Here is a 17,732-nt window from a genome sequence, read left to right as displayed (position 1 = left end):
GTCCACCCTTCTTACAGTTCCTTGCAAAAGTATTCAACCCCCTTGACAGTCATCACTCATTTCTGGATTATAAAAGATACTCACAAATCTGTTCCTGAACAACATTATTTTTGTGAACCCATAAGCTCTAACACCATGTTCCCAAAGCCAAAATAAGTTATGTTTCGCTGACTTTTTGTAAATAAATTAAAAACTAAAATATAGTGATTGCATAAGTATTCAACCCCCACATATCAGTACTTTGTAGAGTACCCTTTGCTGCAATAACAGCCATGATTCTCTTGGGGTAAAAATGTACGAGCTTTGCACATTCTTCTGGAGTAATTTTTGCCCATTGTTCATGGCAGAATTTGTACAGGTCTTGCAGGTTAGTGGGATGACGCCTCTGGACTGCGATTTTCAGTCTGTGCCACAGATTTTGAATGGGGTTGAGGTCCGGACTTTGACTTGGTCACTCCAAAACGTTCAGCTTTTTGTTGCTAAGCCACGCCATTGTTGCTGTAGCCTTGTACTAAGGATCATCGTCCTGCTAGAAGGTGAACCTTCTCCCTAGCTTCAGTTTTATGGGAGACTGCAACAGGTTTTCTCTCAATATTTCCCTGTATTTAGCTCTCTATCCATTCTTCCCTCAGTTTGAACAAGGTTCCCAGTGCCTGCAGATGAAAAGCAACCCCATAGCATTATGCTGCCGCCGCCATGCTTCACTGTAGGGAGGGTGTTTTTTAGGGCATGAGCAGTATTAGGTTTGTGCCACACATAACGCTTTTACCTTGTTAACACTTGGTTTTATAATGCGTTTTGGGCGATTGGATCATAAGTGGACAGCGAGACACATCGCCGTTTACACCTCTGTCTATCATGTGTCTCCAAATGCGTCCTGTTGACCACTTGTGATCAGATTTCGTTACTCCAAAGAAGAAGAAGAATATTTCCTGTTATGTCCTTGTCGGAGATGCATCAGGACGCATTAGCGTTTACACTACAAAAGATATGTGGTCAAATGTGTCCCAGACCACCTCAGCAAGTGGTTTGAGTAACCAGTTCACAAAACGTTTTGGTGGTCTTTACACTTGTATTTAGCGTTGTCCACTTGTGATCCGATGGCAAAAAAAATGGGGCCTATGAGTTTTGGCCAAAAAGCTCAACTTTCGTCTCATTTGACCACAAAACCTTTACCCACATTCTAACTGGGTCTCTCTCATACTTGGTAGCAAACTCCAAGCATGCTTTTATATGCATAGTTTGAGCAACGGCTTCCTTCTTGCACCCTGCCATACAGGCCAGATTCATGAGAGCCCGTGATATGGTTGACTCATGCACATTTACTCTAGTTTCAGCCACTGACCTCTGGAGCTCCTTCAAAGCGATTGCGAGATCATCTGTGGCTTTCCTCACCAGCCCACATCTTGCTCGGACACTTGGCTTTGGGGGACGGCCTGTCCTACAAAGCGTCTGGGTGGTCTGATACAGCTTCCACTTTCTGACAATGGATCCAACAGTGTTCCGTGGGACATCCAAACACTTGGATATTGTTTTGTGTCCCTTTCCCGCCTCTGCATTTTAATCACTTTGTCTCTTACTTCAGTATTATGCTCCACTGCCTTCATTTTCTGATGGAGTTCACGCTCGGCTAATGAACTTTACACACAGTGCTTTTTATACCCATAAACCAGACCATTACTTTAATATCTTACAGGTGCACACTACATTATGTCCAACTGTGTTAACCTGAGTTTACTTTAGGAATAATTGGTCATTTGTGTAAACTTGGAGCTTTCAGAGCACAAGAGGCTGAATACTTATGCAAGCACTATATTCTAGTTTTTATTTTATTAATAAAAAGTCAGCAAAACATAACTTATTTTGGCTTTGGGAACATGCTGTTAGAGCTTATAGGTTCACAAAAATAATATTGTTCAGGAACAGATGTGAGAGTACGTTTTATAATCCAGAAATTAGTGATGACTGTCAAGGGGATTGAATACTTTTGCAAGGCGCTGTACCTTTTGTAAAATTTGTCACTTGTTTATGCAAAACAGGGAGAAAATGGATAAATTGTACATTCTGTATATAATCTTGTACTTCTAAAGCCTCTTTCAGGCCTAATCCAGGGATTGTTGATTAGACCCTCTTTCAGACCCACTAAGAGAATTATTGCATTTTTGTTCCATGGCAGATAGACTAGATGATTCGGATATATTGTTGTTTACATATGGATTTATAAAATGGCGGGTGGACCAGATGATTCTGATTTAATGTTTTTCATATGCTGACAATATTTGCATAACTGGGTTTCTTTTTTGCTGTTTCTTTACACCAGATTTTTTTAATTAATTTCAATAAAATAATACATTTCAATTAAATAATAGAATTATTAATTTCAATAAAATTCAATAAAATAATAAATTTCAATTAAACAATAGAATTATTAATTTCAATAAAATTCAATAAAATAATAAAATTCATTAATTATTTAATTAGTAAAATATATCAAAACGAATTAATTAATTTAATAAAATCAGTTTTATTAATTTTATATTTTATATTAATTTTTTATTATTATTTTTATTACAGCAGAATAGGGAGGTAAATTTGGTTGGTTTAGTCAGTTCACAGTGAGAACACCTTTGGAAGCATGTCGACCTCACATCAAAACAAAAGCACGCAAGTAAAATAAACCTGTTTCATGGATCTAATCCACTTCCTAACATTTTTCCCTGTGTCATGTACTCCTAATTCTGGTTTTAGGTAGCCCTGGTTCAAGTGACCCCAAGTAGAGGTGTCCGACCTGTCCCTAGGCAGGGCAGTCCAGGCCAGGCTGTGGGAAGTTCCTGCCGAGATCTGCTGGATTGCCACGCCATCCAGACCCACCACCTTCTTGGGTTTGGTGATGGGGCCAGTGGAGTTGCCCTGGCCACACTGCCCCATGGAGTTGTTTCCCCAGGCGTAGACTTCATTGTCTGGGAGACGACAGAGGAGCGGACAGTCAAAACTAAGGCACAGACCCCTGCCCCACAGACCCTGCAGGGTTATGGTGTCTGCATCATGCGCTCTCGCACTTTGCCCTTGGAAACGGCTGTCTCTCCTGACGGAGGGTGTGCGTATGGGCAGGATATCAGCCTGAAAATTAGATCATTTAAAACTCTTTGGTAATTACTTTTTCTACAGATAAATTTGGAAGGCCTTCATTCTTTTTTTGCCTTTATGTTATCGATCCCAGGAAGATAAAGTCTTGGTGTGTAAAACCTTACTTGGCAGTTAATAAAGCTGAATTCATCATAAAATGAGTGAGTGAGAGAGAGAGAGACCCACCATGTGACAGAGCCAGACAGTGACTGTCCCCTATGGAAATGTCCACCACCCTGGTTGTAGCCAGCTCCTCAATCAGTTTGGGTCTTAGCGCTGTCGCCTCAGAGGACCCACACCCCAGACAAGCGCCACATCCCCATGCATACACCTAGTACATTATAAAACAAAGAAAGTTAATGAGTAAACCAGTAAAGAATAGTCCTACAGTCCACTTTCCATTATCTTATCAATTTTTCCTTTTTAAAACAACAACCCATACATGACATGTATGGTTCCTTTCTAGCAAAAATGTGTGCCTGTTTTGGCACACCATTTAAAAAAAAAAATCAAACATTCAATTAGTATAAAGTTTTTGCTTTAATGTTTAAAGAGTAACTTAATCCTACACCCTTTTAGTGAGTTTGCTGACATCTACAGGTTAAAAACCATGTAAAGGTTAAAAACATGGCAGGCTGGTCTCGGTACTCTGTGATGTGAGCATAGCAGGATAAACACAGCTGCAGATATGTCTGGATGCATGCTCAATAATCCGGGTAAGACAATCAAGGTTGAATCAGTTCATCTGGACACAACGTTTATTGACAGATACGTTTCATCACTCAACTAAGTGACATCTTCAGTCTAAACTGACTGCAGGTATCCCCACTCTTATAAACAATACAGTACAATACAGTGCCTAACGACTGAAACCATCGACCAGTTTCAGATACAAATATGGGTGTGACCATTAACAAGACTTTCAGTGCATCCAGAAAGTATTCACACCCCTTCACTTTCCCCACATTTTGTTATGTTACAGCCTTGTTCCAAAATGGATTAAATTCCTTTTTTTCTCATCAATCTACATACAATACCCCATGATGACAAAGTGAAAAAGGTTTTGTAGAAATGTTTGCAAATTTATTAAAAATAAAAAACTGAAATATTGCGTGTACATAAGTATTCACACCCTTTACTAAGTACTTGGTTGAGGCACCTTTGGCAGCGATTACAGCCTCAAGTCTTCTTGGGTATGAAGCTACAAGCTTGGCACACCTATATTTGGGGTATTTCTCCCATTCTTCTCTGCAGATCCTCTCGAGCTCTGTAAGGTTAGATGGGGAGCGTCGCTGCACAGCTATTTTCAGGTCTTTCCAGAGATGTGCAATGGGGTTCAAGTCTGGGCTCTGGCTGGGCCACTCAAGGACATTCACAGACTTGTCCTGAAGCCACTCCTTCGTTGTCTTGGCTTTGTGCTTAGGGTCGTTGTCGTGTTGAAAGGTAAACCTTCGCCCCAGTCTGAGGTCCTGAGCGCTCTGGAGCAGGTTTTCATCAAGGATCTCTCTGTACTTTGCTCCATTCATCTTTCCCTCGATCCTGACTAGTCTCCCAGGTCCTGCCGCTGAAAAACATCCCCACAGCATGATGCTGCCACCACCATGCTTCACTGTAGGGATGGTATTAGCAAGGTGATGAGAGGTGCCTGGTTTCCTCCAGACGTGACGTTTGGCATTCAGGCCAAAGAGTTCAATCTTGGTTTTATCAGACCAGGGAATCTTGTTTCTCATGGTCTGAGAGTCCTTTAGGTGATTTCTGGCAAACTCCAAGCGGGCTGTCATGTGCCTTTTATTGAGCAGAGGCTTCCGTCTGGCCACTCTACCATAAAGGCCTGATTGGTGGAGCGCTGCAGAGATGGTTGTCCTTCTGGGAGGTTCTCCCATCTCCACAGAGGAACGCTGGACCTCTGTCAGAGTGACCATCAGGTTCTTGGTCACCTCCCTGACCAAGGCCCTTCTCCCCCGATTGCTCAGTTTGGCTGGGCGGCCAGCTCTAGGAAGAATCCTGGTGGATCCAAACTTCTTCCATTTACGAATGTTCGAGACCACTGTGCTCTTCGGGACCTTCAAAGCTGTAGACATTGTTTTGTACCCTTCCCCAGATCTGTGCCTCGATACAATCCTGTCTTGGAGGTCCACAGACAATTCCTTTGACTTCATGGCTTGGTTTCTGCTCTGACATGCACTGTCAACAGTGGGACCTTATATAGACAGGTGTGTGTCTTTCCAAATCATGTCCGATCAATTGAATTTACTACAGGTGGACTCCAATCAAGATGTAGAAACATCTCAAGGATGATCAGTGGAAACAGGATGAACCTGAGCTCAATTTTGAGTGTCATAGCAAAGGGTGTGAATACTTATGTACATGCAATATTTCAGTTTTTTATTTTTAATAAATTTGCAAAAATTTCTACAAAACCTTTTTCACTTTGTCATTATGGGGTATTGTGTGTAGATTGATGATAAAAAAAAAGAATTTAATCCATTTTGGAATAAGGCTGTAACATAACAACATGTGGGGAAAGTGAAGGGGTGTGAATACTTTCCGGATGCACTGTAGGTGTGCCAAAGAACCAGCATTGACAGTACTACTGACAGTTGTTAGTGCTGGCTCTGTCTGTTAATGATGAGCTGTCAGTGTAGGTGTGCTGGTACATCTACATCCAACAGATCCATAATGTTATTATATGCAGCTGTTTATCCTCCTATGCTAACATCACAAGGTACAATTACAAATTATGACATCTTCAACCATGTTAAATGGCATGCGTTGCCCCCGTGAAGATAACTTGACTAAAAGAACAGCTTGTGTGGTCCTACCTGTCCGGTGGAGGTGAGGGCTAGAGAGGACTGGCTTCCTGCACACACTTTCCTGATGAACATGCCCTGTAGGGCCTCCACTACTTTGGGTTTGTAGACGCGGTTGGTGTCCCCATGGCCTAGTTTCCCTGGAGAACCAGAAGGACTTTTACACAACTGACTGCACGGACATACACATACACACAGGGATTTCACTTGATGCCCCTTTTCCACTACATGGTACCGGCTCGACTCGATCCGACTCACTTCTGTGTTGTTTTCCATTACCGTAACAGTTCCCCCTGGATTTTTGGCTCTTTTTTTTTTTTTTTTTTTTTCAATTTCAAAATGCACTTTAAGATAACGCCACTTCGACCACTTCGGTATTTGAAAATGCCGGGGGATATCCCATGCGCACATTGATGATGCAGTGACACGTTTCTCTGACCAATCAGAGGTCTGCATAGATTTTGGTACCTGCTCCAGTTTTTTTGGAACTTCGACAAAGTGGTACCAAAAAAGTGGTAACAGTTACCAAAATGCCGGCACTTTCCAGTTACGGAAAACGAAAAAAGGGCGAGTGAAGTCGAGTTGAGCCGGTACCATGTAGTGAAAAAGGGGCATTAGTCATTCAGAGAGATATGATGGGGAGGTATCTTGCTGATTTGACCTGCCCTGGGATGGGGACTGATATGTGCAGGACTCCAAAAACATATACGATAAGCAAGCACACACGTACACATTCTGGAGAATCAAATCTGCAGTTAAGATGTTTTTATTTGAATGCGTTAAGAAAATCCACTGATTAAAAGCGACATCAGTGGAAGACAGTTTTCCCCTCCACAGTTTGCATTACTGTTCCTCACACCCGCTTCATTCCAGTAACGTTACGTCGGACTGAAGATGCACTACTGGTAGTGGTACAACAAAGAGCTTGACCTACCGTTGTCCCCTCCACCGAAAGACCAGACAGTGCGTCCATCCTTGGACAGGGTAATGGTGTGAGAGCTCCCACAGGAAACTTCAGCCACGTTGCTGATGTCTTTGACCAGCGTAGGAATGTTTCTGCTGTTGCTGTCGCCGTGACCTACAAAGCCACAACACAACCTCATTACCAGAGGCGCACATAACTGGTGCGCATGCGCGGTCAAAATAAATGATGCACAGCAAATACAAAAAGGGGCACTTTTGCGGACAAACATTTTTGGGACACAATTACCGACTGAAACAACAGAAATTTCTCCATATGTCACTGGTGAAAAAGTCATGATGACAAATGTGTCAGTTTTACTTATCAGCTGTGAACCATGCAACTTTTAGCCCTCGTACTTGATTAAGCGTATGCGGGTGTTTTCAAAGATTGCAAGTCAACTGTTAAACCTTGAGGAGTACAGGGCGTGAAATAAGACACATCATGTGTCTCATTTTCCCCCACCCGCATTCTGCTTTGACCCTGTGCTAGTCTGCCTCTGATTGGCTAGTACTCATTGCCTTCGTTGGTTAGACTGGTTAGGTATGAGGGGTGAGATGGCTAAGGTGAGAATATCAGTGTCAGAGCCAATCAGAGGCAGAGTAGGATGCAGTAGTCTTCCCAGAATGCGAATGGGGAAAAAAATGCTGCACGTGCACACGCACAACACAACACACACACACACACACACACACAATTTCTGGCGCACTGGTGTGACCAATGAAAATGTTTAGTGGGGCATCCGGGTAGCGTGGCGGTCTATTCCGTTGCCAACCAACACGGGGATCGCCAGTTCAAATCTCTGTGTTGTCTCCGGCTCGGTCGGGCATCCCTACAAACACAATTGGCCGTGTCTGCGGGTGGGAAGCCGGATGTGGGTATGTGCCCTGGTCGCTGCACTAGCGCCTCCTGTGGTCGGTCGGGGCGCCTGTTCGTGGGGGAAGAGGAACTGGGAGAAATAGCATGATCCTCCCACGCGCTACGTCCCCCTGGTGAAACTCCTCACTGTCAGGTGAAAAGAAGCGGCTGGCGACTCCACATGTATGGGAGGAGGCATGTGGTAGCCTGCAGCCCTCCCTGGATCAGCAGAGGGGGTGGGGCAGCGACCGGGACGGCTCAGAAGAGTGGGGTAATTGGCCGGATACAATTGGGGAAAAAATTTTAAGAAAAAAAAGAAAATGTTTAGTCACACCTGACAGATTCTTGGTTGCATCTGTAGCCCTGCATGTGCAAGTATAACCTATTTGTGACAGTTTGTACTTTTTGCATATACACCTATCATGTTTTACTCACCTGCAAATGAGATATTTCGATTTTTCGTTTATTTTATTGTTGGTATGTTGACACATTTTATAAATAATGTGTTCTTTGTAGTTGTTCTCTAAAAAGCTGTGTCCTTCTCATTGTGTGTGAATGTTGAACCCATGACAAAACCCAAGGTGTCTGTGTACTTCTTTGGCAGTAAAGCTGAACCTGACAAGTTCTGCTGAACGGAGCTGAAGCCAGTAATGCATCAGGGGACTGGGAGGTTTCAGGTGAAACCCAAGTAAAAGAAAGTTGAGTACAGTTACCTAATCTTCCAAAATCTCCTTCTCCCCATGTGTACAGCTCCCCGTCCTCACTGACTGCAGCGCTGTGTCGGTAGCCAGCGGACACACACACCACCACCTGAGCAACACAAACATCACATCACACACTTTGCAGTGTACACACAGGCTGGTGTACAACAGGATAACAAGTAAAAACAACAGGAAGCTGTCCATCACCTCAAATACACCTCTACATTTCTATTAATGAAATATTTCTATTAATACGAAAATATGAATATATTAAATAACTATAATAACAATATAATGTAATAAATAATATAATAATATAAATATATATTATATAAAAATATGAATATATATTAAATAAATATAAATTCATATGAAAATATGAATATATATTAAATATAAATATAATAAGAATATAATATAATAATATAAATATATACTCATGAAAATATGAATATATATTAAATAAATATAAATGTAATGATAAAAATAATGTTATAATTATAATAAATATAATATAACAACATAAATATATTAATATGAAAATAGGAATGAACTAGTTCTATTAATGAAATGACTGCTATTATTGAATATCACCTACTGGATATTTGAGAGGAAAACATGCAGAGAAATTATTTTTTATATCACTCAGATTTGCCAGTTAGTAGAATTAATAAGCCAAACACGTCATACAGAAAGAACAGTGCAGTGTTGGAGAAAATCAGATTTCTCAAACATTGCAGTCGTCTTTGTTTTCTCTCATATTTCACTCATACTGCACACACACTCTCTTCTGATGGATTTACATTCATCTTTAATATCCAGTTCCCCTGGCTTCAATGTTCTCTTATTAAAGCTCTTCACAACTCACTTGTTCTCTGCACCTTGTTGTCCTTCCTGCACACATTATGAACTTTCTACCCACCACAGAAGAATTTAGCCCAAAATTAATTCAGCAAGACTGATTTGACATCTTTTTTTTTTTTCTTAGATTTTTTTCCCCTCCTTTTTCTCCCCAATTGTACTTGGCCAATTACCCCACTCTTCCGAGCCATCCCGGTCGCTGCTCCACCCCCTCTTCTTATCCGGGGAGGGCTGCAGACTACCACATGCCTTCTCCGATACATGTGGAGTCACTAGCCGCTTCTTTTCACCTGACAGTGAGGAGTTTCACCAGGGGGACGTAGCATGTGGAAGGATCATGCTATTCCCCCCAGTTCCCCCTACCCCACGAACAGGTGCCCCGACCGACCAGAGGAGGCACTAGTGCAGCGACCAGGACACACACCCACATGCAGCTTCCCACCCGCAGATATGGCCAATTGTGTCTGTAAGGACACGTCATCATCATCAACCTTTATTTTAATAGGCAAGTTAATTAAGAGCAAACTCTTATTTACAATAACGGCCTATGTTGGGGGTAAGTGCTCCCTATGGGAAGGGGATGGGGAGTAAAAAAAAAAAAAGGGGGGGGGGTTAAAAACAAGGAACAGCAGTGACATGAAAGGCCAAGTACACAGATGTAGACATCACAATCAGTAAAACAAAACATTCATGGTGGTCATACTTACGTGTGCAGAGGAACAAGGCTGACATATAGCAACAGGTAAGGCATACTAGCACACACGTTCACGCACAGTAGAGCAGTAGCAGAAAATGTGGAATAACCCAGGAGTAGGTTGATACACGTAAGCAGTGGTGGCAACATACGACACATCCAATGGCAACATACAACACACACATAAAGCATTAATGGTATTGACAGCATACAGTATCAGCAAGGTTAGACAGCGGACAGATAATTACAGCAGACAGCACAATTAATGGGACAGTATAGCAGGCAGTTAGGAGGCAAGCAGACATACAACTCAGGCAGTTAGGATATACAGCACATGTAGCGGCGATAAAGCAGACAGCAGGGGTGTAGCAACAGGTTATGACATACCGCACGTTTAGCAGGGTTTAAAAACAGAGGCGGGGGGGGCAGCAGGTTAGGCTATGACATACAGGCAGAGTATGAAACAATCATGGGAGCAGGAGGACAGACAGTAATGGTGGCAAGGAGTTGGCTCAGGTAAAACAGCTGCAAGAGTGCACTAGTGTATGGTTTCCCTAAAGGAACGGACGGAGATTAATTGGTAGGCAATGGAATAGACCACTACACCACCTGGACACCCTGCTGAGAGGCACTTTCTTGAGTCTAGGTGGAAGATCTATATTGACACCTGGCAATGGCCTTCTGACCGGCACTATATTGATACCTGGCACTGACCAGATGCCCTCTTTCCCATTAAAAGTGGAAAAGCAGGCCACTTACATTCTTGACACTAGAACTCTCAAAACGCCCTCAGGTTACCAGTGGTGGAATGGTAAGCTCACTACAGCTTACATATGACTTTATCTCGAGGTTACACAATTTTTCCGTTTTTCTGACCAAAATCTGAAGCATTTCCAAACGGGGCTTTTTAGATTGTTTGGAGTGAAAATCACTCTCTGAGGCCGAGTCGGTTGTGAACTCTCTGCCATCTTTACCACACGCTTGTTGTTGAATTATTATTTGGATAGCCTACCTTGCCCTGGAGCGGACCCTGGATCAGTTTGGGGTATTTCTGGGTGGAGCTGTTTCCGTGGCCCAGCTTGCCGTAGTCCCCGTCGCCCCAGCTGAACACCTCCCCCTCCGTGGTGAAGGCCAATGTGTGGCCATCTGAACCCTTCGATGATGACACCTTCTTAATGGCACGGTGGGGTTCAAAGGTCAGCTTCTTGAGCGTCGACTGGTTGTTGGAGTCGCCCAGTCCCAGGCGACCATAGCTTCCCTTGCCACATGCCCGCACGGACCCATCAGAGGAGATCACAAACGTACAGTATTGACCCGCCTCGATCTGGGAAATAGCAATAAGAAATTCATCAAGACTGATGGAATTATCTGTAGTATTTAAGTAGTAATCATAGTATTGAGTATCTAAAGGGAAGCTTTGGCACCTTTCAACTTTACTTCCATATGTTGGTCCTCATTAATGCTTACTATAGGACAGCAACCTTTTTAGCCGCTCACTCCGTGTCCCTGAGAAGCACTGTGCATACGTAAAAATGTACCCGCCAATGACATTATCAGCAGGGATTTCAGACTAGTGAAAAACACAAGCCATTTCGCTTCCTGATTTTCAGCCACAACTCAAGGAGCAGGAGCCCAACTTCAACCGGTAACCATTCATTTAGGTCATAGTCATTTTCCACCCATCCATCCATTATCCAAGCCCCATATCCTGCTCTCAGGGTCGCAGGGATGCTGGAGCCGATCCCAGCAGTCATTGGGCGGCAGGCAGGGAGACACCCTGGACAGGCCGCCAGTCCATCACAGGGCCCACACACACACACATTCACACCTAGGGACAATTCAGTATGGCCGATCCACCTGACCTACATGTCTTTGGACTGTGGGAGGAAACCGGAGCACCCGGAGGAAACCCACGCAGACATGCAAACTCCACAAGGAGGATGACCCGGGACGACCCCCAAGGTTGGACTACCCCGGGGCTTGAACCCAGGACCTTCTTTCTGCGAGGTGACCACGCTAACCACTGCGCCACCCATCATAGCAATTTTTAGAATTAAAATAGATAATGGAAAAATGGCCATCCAAGATATAACAGTAGACGATGTGATGAACGAGAACTTATTTCATCATATTTTGGCAGCCATGTAAACCTTAATTATACGAGCCAGAGCACACCGAGGAAGAGTTATGTGAAATGGAGCAACTGGGCGAGTGGCTGTAGTGTTACAGAGGCGGGTGGTGTACCTGTAAATATTCTTGACCAATGCTTACAAAAATAGATTCTCAGGGTTGACAGAAATTTTATCGAGGCCAATTTCTGTTGGATGAATTAGAAAATCCAGAGAGAATTCCAGTGTGTGCGACAAATCACAACAGTTTTTGTCTGCATTTGAATAATGGAGTTTTATTTCCATGCTGAAGACCATATCAGTAAAGTCAGCAGTTAGCTTGTTAGCTATGTTATAGACAGTAATTTTTCATGGTTTTTTTGTCTTATGAAATTACAAAGTAGCCATCCATTATCCAAGCCGCTGATCCCATCAGGGTCACAGGATGCTGGAGCCTATCCCAGCAGTCATTGGGCAGCAGGCGGAGAGACACCCTGGACAGGCCGTCAGGCAGACATGGGGAGAAACATGCAAACTCCACACAGAGGACCACCTGGGAAGACCCCCCCCCCCACAAGGTTGGGCTACCCTGGGGTTCGAACCCAGGACCTTCTTGCTGTGAGGCGACCGCGCTAACCACTGCACCACCATGCCGCGACAGGCTGAATATAATACCACAATTACCCTAATTACAAATTATGTAATGTGGTAAATAAATATCAGTGGCCGAATGTCTGACCACATTGTTCACAAAGAACACAAGAAGAGGCGAATCTAGAACCTCAACTTGATTACCAGCAGAAAATTTTTCTCAGCCAATACTGGGTGTATTTGAATTATTTTTTGTTATTTTTATAAATTCTGATAACATTCAAGATTGACATAACATCCACAATGATCGTACAATACAGGAAATGGAACCAGTAGACCATCCATTTGAATGGAACCTAGCTTAATGCAAACAACCACACAGTTACACAGACAGAAACGCACACAAATACAGACAGCACATGGTCACACACGCATACAAACAGACAGAGAAGCATTCCAACAAAAACACACAGAAACATAATGACAGACAAACACAGATACAGATCTGTTTGGGTAAGGACTTACGGTCTGTGCATCGGCAAAGCTAGAAGCTAACTTGGGCTGCAGGATCTTTTCCTGGGTGCCTTCCACCAGCTGGTGGCTGCTGTTACTGCCCCACACATACACTTCACAGGTCTCCGACACCATGGGTGCCTCGCCAGTCTGGATGCTGTCCGGACTCACACAGGTCCGGGAGTAGTCCGAAGCCATTCTACACACCTGGGGATAAACATATGGTCGAACATTAGATAATCCTACATTTCTGACACTGTCAGACTTCTGTCCCAGGTTGTCTTCTGTCGCTAGACAGTAATAACGGCCGTCTTTGAACCTGTCTCACAGTGTGACGTAGGACCACTGTCTTGGAGCCACGACCAAAGATATCGCCACGTTTAGTCGTCTGTGGTCTGAAACGGCCCACATCACACAGTCTGTAAGAGGCTTTAATGTCCTTGTGTTGAGACGGTACTAAGAGCGAGTCCTAGTGTGTGTGAGCTTACTTGCTATCAATAAAGCTAGACTTGATGCCTACCCATAACACCTGGAAAACTGTTCGTTGTAAACGAAATTAAGTCTATTACTTAATGTTGAGGCAGGCAGATAATGGCTATGCGTTAATCAGATAACCCCTGAAAAAAAACAAAAAACAAAAACAGAACAGTAGCCACTCCATAAGATATGAACTACAGATATGAAATCCTTCATTGACTGGACTGACAGAAATTGAGGTCAATGTAATCTCCCCTTTAACTATAGCTAGTTTAAGGAAAAATTAAAAAGTCCTCCATGTCCTCCCGTTTTGTTGGTATACATGTTGTCTCGTTAAAAAGACCTTAACTTAAGAGACAACTTGACCTACATGTAGCTCACACAGCACACATAAAGGGAAAACAGTTTTTTGGGTCTTACTTCTTCGAAAAGGCAGAGCGCTGCCTCGTATAGTGAACACAGGCCGTCAGATGAGCGTGTGGGTTCTCTCCACTGACTGCGGTCTGCTGAGGAGCCCTGAGACAAACGCACACAAACAAACACATTTAGACACCACACACAAACACACACAACTGGACCTAGCTCCAAATCAAACACAAACATCCATCTTAAAGATAACATGGCGCTACATAAAAGGCTCTTAAATAGTAGCATGGTCTGTGCTACATGAAAAATACCTAACAATGACAATAATTTTCAGTGCCAAAAAAAAAAATATGAACAAGTTTTTTTTCTTCTCCATCACAGAAGGAGCATTATGTTCTGTGGTTCGTTTCATAACTTAATCACTGGAAAGAGGATTCACCCATGGAAAGATGTCTGGGATGAATGACACATTTAGATATGGACAAGTTTGGGATGGCTTGGGTCTGGCTAAGTTGTCCTGGTTGAAACCTACCAGAGAACGTCTCATCTGCATGAGGATATTCATGAAGCAGTCATATCCAATAAGACCCTCTTGGTTCTGCAGAACTTTATTCTTCTCCATGGTGCTGACCACAGCGGAGGCTGCCAGGGCCATTTCGATCCACTCCAAGAGGTACCGCAGGGAGCCCCTCTGTGATGCCAGGCCTAACAGCAGCTCTGAGGCAAGCCGGCGCCCCAGGATGTCGGCCCCGGAGTTGGGCATGGTCACTCCCTTCAGAAAGGTGGTGATCTGGGTGAGGCAGTCGAGGCCCATGGGAGGGATCTTGCTCTCGTTGGCCAGAGACAGGGGGGGCAGGGAGCTGACTACGTTAATGGCTGTGTGGATCACATCGTTACACAGGTTAATGTTGCTCCGTGTGTTGATGGAAGGGTCCGGCAGGGGGGGCATCATCCAGCTCTGCCTCAGCAGAGCGAAGAGCAGGCTGAGACCCGTGCGGACGCCCATCTCGATGAGCGCGTCAGTGCTTGAACGAGGCCGCTCGCTGACCGAGTGCAGGTCAGCAGAACCAGAGGTATTCTCTGTAGAGTGCTGCTGCTGTTTGACCTTGCCCTTGTCGTGGTATTTGTTGGAGAGTGCATAAAAGATGCGTTGGAGCACCAGCAGGCGCTTACGTAGGGCGCCAGCGAAGGGCGAGTCAGAGCAGACCATCTTGGCCAGGGACAGCTGGCTGCTGAGCAGGGCATCAAGGTAATGCTCCTGTTCATCGCTAGAGAGAGACTCCCGCTCAAAGTCAGGCAGCTGGGGACCCTTAAGGCAGAGCACCTGCTGGGGCAGCAGCACCACCTCTTTGTTGGCCAAGAGCTTAGAGTAGAGCAGCGACACCCCGTCCCGCAGGGCGATGGATTCACTGTCCTCACTGATCCATGAGCTGTTCAGGTGCTCCAGCCATTTTAGTTTAACGGGGGGGATCATCAATGCCATGGCCTGTCACTCCGGAGCCATCAGTCCTGAAAACACAAAGCAGGGTGAGACTGACACGTCATATCCAACCAGATTCAACCCCAACACTGAGCTGGGTCTACACCCTGCCTCAACACAGCACATCAGCAAATATAGCCTACATGTTCCTTATACAAATCAAGGTATGTATTCACCCTCTATACACACATGCACACTAGGGCTGTCCCGAATACCATTTTTTGGGCTCCGAAGCTTCGGTAGTAATCAACAGCGAATACTTGGAGCTTTGGCGGTGGAGGTGGGGGGGGGGCATGATTTGGGAAGGAGTCAGCCAGACATTTCTCCGTTGTTGGCTGAGATGGACTGTATAGTGGTGCAACAAGTGTCTTTCGGTTTAATTAAAGATATCAATTGTTAAGGATTGTGTTATTCTACAGTATTGTTGTTTGTATTGTTATTTGTTCATAAAAATCATTTTCCAAAAGGTTTGGTATGTTCTATGCATGTTTATAATCCTGAGGGATTTGGTTGAACGAGGTCCTATCTATGCACTTTTTGTGACATAACAGCTTGTGACCATTTTTCTTATCATGGATAAATTATAGACCTACATAAATGCTCATTATAATAGGCTCCAAATCCGAGACAACGCCCGACAAGGCACTGTGGAACAAAAGCACAGAAACTGCACACTATATTATGAGATTTATATTCACTCGCAATTTTTGTCATTTCTCAGAACTCGAAAACATTGAAATTAATTTGTCCTCCGCATTTAACCCTTCCTATACACTAGGAGCAGTGGGCGGGGCCAACTCCAGTTCCACATTCCGTCAGCTGTTAGCCTAAGTCTATAACCTTTTACAACCTGAACCCAACACGAGTCAGAGATACAAAACATGCTTATTTGTTTTGTTTTGTTTTTTCACCTTCTTCTCCCCAATTGTACTTGGCCAATTACCCCACTCTTCCGAGCCGTCCCGGTCTCTGCTCCAGTCCTTCTGCTGATCTGGGAAGCACTGCTGACTACCACATGCCTCCTCCTATACATGTGGAGTCACCAGTTGCTTCTTTTCACCTGACAGTGAGGAATTTCACCAGGGGGACACAGCGCGTGGGAGAATCACGCTATTCCCCCCAGTCCCCCCCCCCAAACAGGCACCCCGACCGACCAGAGGAGGCACTAGTGCAGCAACCAGGACACATACCCACATCTGGCTTCCCAGCCACAGACGCGGCCAATTGTGTCTGTAGGGTTGTCCGACCAAGCCGGAGGCAACACGGAGATTCAAACCAGCGATCCTCGTGTTGGTAGGTAATGGAATAGACTGCTACGCTACCCAGACACCCTTATTTCTGTTATAACAACAATACTTTTAATAAGATCGCTGTAACAGTAGGCTTAACAGTGTAATACGCCGACATTTTTCTGACAGTGAACGCACTGTAATAAATAGAACAAGGTAGCGAAATTACAATAACAGCAGCACATACTTGAATAAATGAACTATCTAAATGAAAATAAATGAATGGCCTTAGATAGAATAAAATGAACTGTAATAGATAGAACAAGGCAGGTAACGCAATTAGCACAGTAATAATAACAGCTGCACAGCACACATTTTAATAAACGAAGAATTTCTTTCCAAACATTCAAATAAACAAATAAATCACAGTCAGGTTGCAAGCTTCGTCTGATTAAGCCATAAGCCTACCCAGATAGGTACACTCTCTTCATGTTGTGTGCGAGGAAGATGAATTTGTCCACATTTTCAGGTAAAAGAGAACTGGTCTTTTTCACGACGTAGCCAGCCTTTGAGAAAATGCGCTGTGATGGTGCTGAAGTGGCCGGAACGCAAAGGCAGTATTTGGCTAAAAATACCAGTTTAAGATAGTGGTCACTGTTTTGCTTCCACCATGCAAGTGGGCCAGACTGGACTTTAGTCGTGTTTTTAACAGTAACCAAGTCCCTAAAACACATAAGAGTTAAAGACCATCCACCCATCCATTATCCAAACCGCTTATCCTGCTCTCAGGGTCGCGAGGATGCTGGAGCCTATCCCAGCAGTCATTGGGCGGCAGGCGAGGAGACACCCTGGACAGGCCACCAGGCCATCACAAGAGTCCCTAAAATACATAATCCCATAATTCCTAAAATCCACATCCCTAAAATACAAGTCCCTAAAACACATAAGAGATAAAGA

The 17,732-nt window shown here is 44.1% G+C and overlaps 1 protein-coding gene across 5 annotated transcripts in view; it reads right to left on the bottom strand.

The window, feature by feature from the left end:
- herc1 (HECT and RLD domain containing E3 ubiquitin protein ligase family member 1) overlaps nt 1-17,732 on the bottom strand; it is a 133,087-nt gene that overhangs the window by 94,037 nt on the left and 21,318 nt on the right. For all 5 annotated transcript variants that reach the window (XM_056279427.1, XM_056279430.1, XM_056279429.1 and 2 more), the window contains exons 2-10: nt 14,599-15,575; nt 14,121-14,216; nt 13,236-13,430; nt 11,024-11,335; nt 8,469-8,565; nt 6,871-7,014; nt 5,949-6,076; nt 3,313-3,457; nt 2,789-2,960 (exon numbers count right to left, since the gene is read on the bottom strand). In XM_056279427.1, coding sequence (XP_056135402.1) covers nt 2,789-2,960; nt 3,313-3,457; nt 5,949-6,076; nt 6,871-7,014; nt 8,469-8,565; nt 11,024-11,335; nt 13,236-13,430; nt 14,121-14,216; nt 14,599-15,549 — 2,240 coding nt within the window. In that variant the 5' untranslated portion in view covers nt 15,550-15,575. The remainder of the gene's footprint in view (nt 1-2,788; nt 2,961-3,312; nt 3,458-5,948; nt 6,077-6,870; nt 7,015-8,468; nt 8,566-11,023; nt 11,336-13,235; nt 13,431-14,120; nt 14,217-14,598; nt 15,576-17,732) is intronic.

The sequence above is a fragment of the Lampris incognitus genome, chromosome 4 (assembly GCF_029633865.1).
Source record: "Lampris incognitus isolate fLamInc1 chromosome 4, fLamInc1.hap2, whole genome shotgun sequence".
Taxonomy (NCBI): Eukaryota; Metazoa; Chordata; class Actinopteri; order Lampriformes; family Lampridae; genus Lampris; species Lampris incognitus.
Note: the sequence above shows the minus strand (reverse complement) of the source record. Positions and strands in the feature narration are given on the sequence as shown.